Source organism: Rhipicephalus sanguineus, unplaced genomic scaffold (assembly GCF_013339695.2).
Source record: "Rhipicephalus sanguineus isolate Rsan-2018 unplaced genomic scaffold, BIME_Rsan_1.4 Seq1074, whole genome shotgun sequence".
Classification (NCBI taxonomy): domain Eukaryota; kingdom Metazoa; phylum Arthropoda; class Arachnida; order Ixodida; family Ixodidae; genus Rhipicephalus; species Rhipicephalus sanguineus.
Genome location: NW_023614278.1, coordinates 77,127 through 80,001, shown reverse-complemented (window position 1 = coordinate 80,001; position 2,875 = coordinate 77,127). Strand labels below are relative to the sequence as shown.

At 53.8% G+C, this 2,875-nt stretch overlaps 1 protein-coding gene across 1 annotated transcript; it reads left to right on the top strand.

Annotated features, from left to right (window-relative positions):
- Window positions 1–3: 3 nt before the first annotated feature.
- LOC119376051 (inosine-5'-monophosphate dehydrogenase 1-like) lies at window positions 4–1,257 on the top strand (the record flags this gene model as incomplete). Its single annotated transcript, XM_037646035.1, has 1 exon — window positions 4–1,257. A coding segment is annotated over one exon (1,254 nt), but the record flags the coding sequence as incomplete, so codon positions are not given.
- Between the last annotated feature and the right edge of the window lie 1,618 nt (window positions 1,258–2,875).

Genomic DNA, 2,875 nt, shown 5'->3' with positions numbered 1-2,875 from the left:
ACCGCGGAGCGACAAGCCGAAGAGGTGAGGCGCGTGAAGAGATACCAGCACGGCTTCATCAACGACCCGATCGTCCTGAGTCCCGACAAGTGCGTGGCCGACGTGGTTGCCGTGAAGAAGACGCGCGGATTCACCGGCGTCCCCATCACCGACACCGGCGCGCTGGGCGGCAAGCTTATCGGTATGGTCACCGCCAGGGACATCGACTTCCTTCCCCCGGACAAGCACGACACGCGCCTTGCCGAGGTGATGACGTCGCTGGAGAACCTGGTCGTGGCGCCCTCCAATATCACCCTGAAAGAGGCCGAAGCCCTGCTCCAGAAGAGCAAGAAGGGCAAACTTCCTCTGGTGAACGAGCAGGGCGAGTTGGTGTCGCTCATTTCTCGCACAGACATGAAGAAGCGCCGCGGATACCCGCTGGCTTCGGACGACGAGAACAAGCAGTTGCTGGTCGGGGCGGCTCTCGGAACCCGGGAGGCAGATAAGCAGCGCCTCGAGCTCTTGGTCGAAGCCGGCGTGGACGTCGTCGTTCTGGACTCCTCGCAGGGCAACTCCATCTACCAGATCACCATGCTGAAATACATCAAGAGCAAGTACCCGAACCTACAGGTCATCGGCGGCAACGTCGTCACCTCTCCTCAGGCGAAGAACCTCATCGACGCTGGCGTCGACGGGCTTCGCGTTGGCATGGGTTGCGGCTCCATCTGCATCACCCAGGAAGTGCTGGCGTGCGGGAGGCCACAAGCCACGGCCGTGTACAAGGTGGCCGATTACGCGAGGAGGTTCGGGGTGCCAGTCATCGCGGACGGCGGCCTCAGATGTCTGGGCCACATCGTCAAGGCGTTGGCGCTGGGTGCTTCCACTGTCATGATGGGCGCTATGCTGGCCGGCACGACCGAGGCGCCCGGCGAATACTTCTTCGCCGATGGGGCGCGTCTCAAGAAGTACCGCGGCATGGGATCCCTGGAGGCGTTGACCAGCGTCAAAGATAGCGGGAGCCTCGACCGCTACCACCAAACCGGACGAGACAAGGTGCTCTTGGCACAGGGAGTGACGGGCAACGTTGTGGACCGTGGATCGGTCCATCGGTACGTGCCGCACCTCATCACTGGCATCAGGCTGGGCTGCCAAGACATCGGGGCACGCAGCTTGGACGCGCTCAGGACGAATATGTACTCGGGCGACGTCAAGTTTGAAAAGAGATCGACCTCTGCTCAGGCTGAGGGTAGAGTGCATGACTTGAACTCGTATGTATGATAACGAAATCTTCAAAAGAAGTACGATGGCGATGAAAATAAAGATAATAGCTAAAATAAACAGAATTTCAACGGATAATGGCGCCACCGCTCGGAGGCGGCGCGGGTTTCGCGCCGCCTCCGAGAGATGGCGCCACCTGCTTTTTTCTTTGTCAACATCTCGGACACATTTTTTTTTTCGAGATCCTAGTCATAGACAGCTTGTCTCGAAAAAACTTCGTATTAGATAAGCAAATCGAACGGAACACGTGCTTTCTGACCATTGACTCTGCTTTGCTCAGAGAGAGCACCGCCGATTCATAAGAGCCTGCCTCGTTCAAACAAACGTTCAGTCTCACGAAGGACCGTTTTTGCTATAAACAATAACGTATCTAGCAGGAGTATGTCTCTTCGTTGCATATCGGAGAGCCTTACTGAGACTTGAGTCGGTTCGGATAACGATGATGGTGGGTCCTGCAAAGAGGCGTAGCGAGAATTTTTTTTAGGGGATCACTTTTCAACTGTAGGCTGCAAGAGCCAGGCATGTGGGTGTCTTCTTGTGTTTTATGACAGCTTTCCTATGGTGCACAGATATTAAAGAGAATGCCTTACGTGCCTCATCATTCGGTCGCCCTTAAAAAAAGTCACAAGGCCCCTTATGCATTTGCCTAAAACGACTCTTAAGGCGAAAGCCATCTTCGTCTTCATTTTCTTCTCATTCGATTGCATTGATCCCGCACCCGAACTCTTTCTGCACCTAACGTGGTTTTGCACTGCCTCCGGGATCGGAGGCATCCAAGCTTTTAAAGACGATAGTCTTTCTTGGGATACTTAAACGGAGAAATTTTGGTCTGTCTTTCTGTCTGTCTGTCTTTCTGTTTGTCGGCACGTCCCTCGATTCAACCACTCGGCCAAAGTTGAACCACTTGCCCAAGGGCCAGCCATCTTGAACGGCTCACTGGTTTATACTTGTGTACATTGTCGATCAAAAAGCAAACATTACGCATATCTGAGGCGCAACATCATTAGGTAAGTATTAGGTGGTGTGTTCCTTTAATAGAAAATCCATACATACGTAATTCTATAGACCCTAGTTTCTTAAGCTGCGCTGAAAATGCGACTGCGCTGAAACTTGCCTTCCTCCGTGCCCTCTGCACGAGCTCATTGTTGTGTTTCGGTTTCGGTTCTGTATTGCACTGTACGAATGCCATGGGGCGCCGCTCTGGCATTCCTGTCTTACACAGGCGACGTGTAAATAAAATAGTGTGTGTAGAGTACTCGTTGAGTGCGGAAGTTTCTTCTGCTTCAGCGCTTCGTGCCAAACCGCGTGTTCGGGCTGGCTGGCGTTCCCGCCGTTCGCATTGGTCACCGCCGGTCTTCGCCTGCTGCTGCGCCGGGACTACCAGCCCGCAACACAGCACTCATGTTTCCCGACGTATTGCCAGATGGCGTCCATATCTCACGCAGCGCCTCTTCTATCGTCTTTAGACGACATTTGCAGCGAAGCACGCAGATACGCGGCCAATTTTTTGCACGTCACGTTGGTTTGCAGTTCTTCCGGAATCGGTCCACTTTTGACCAAGCGACAATGTCTTTGAAGGCGTATTTGCCTCCATCTAGGCCAAGAAGTTCTCCTCACA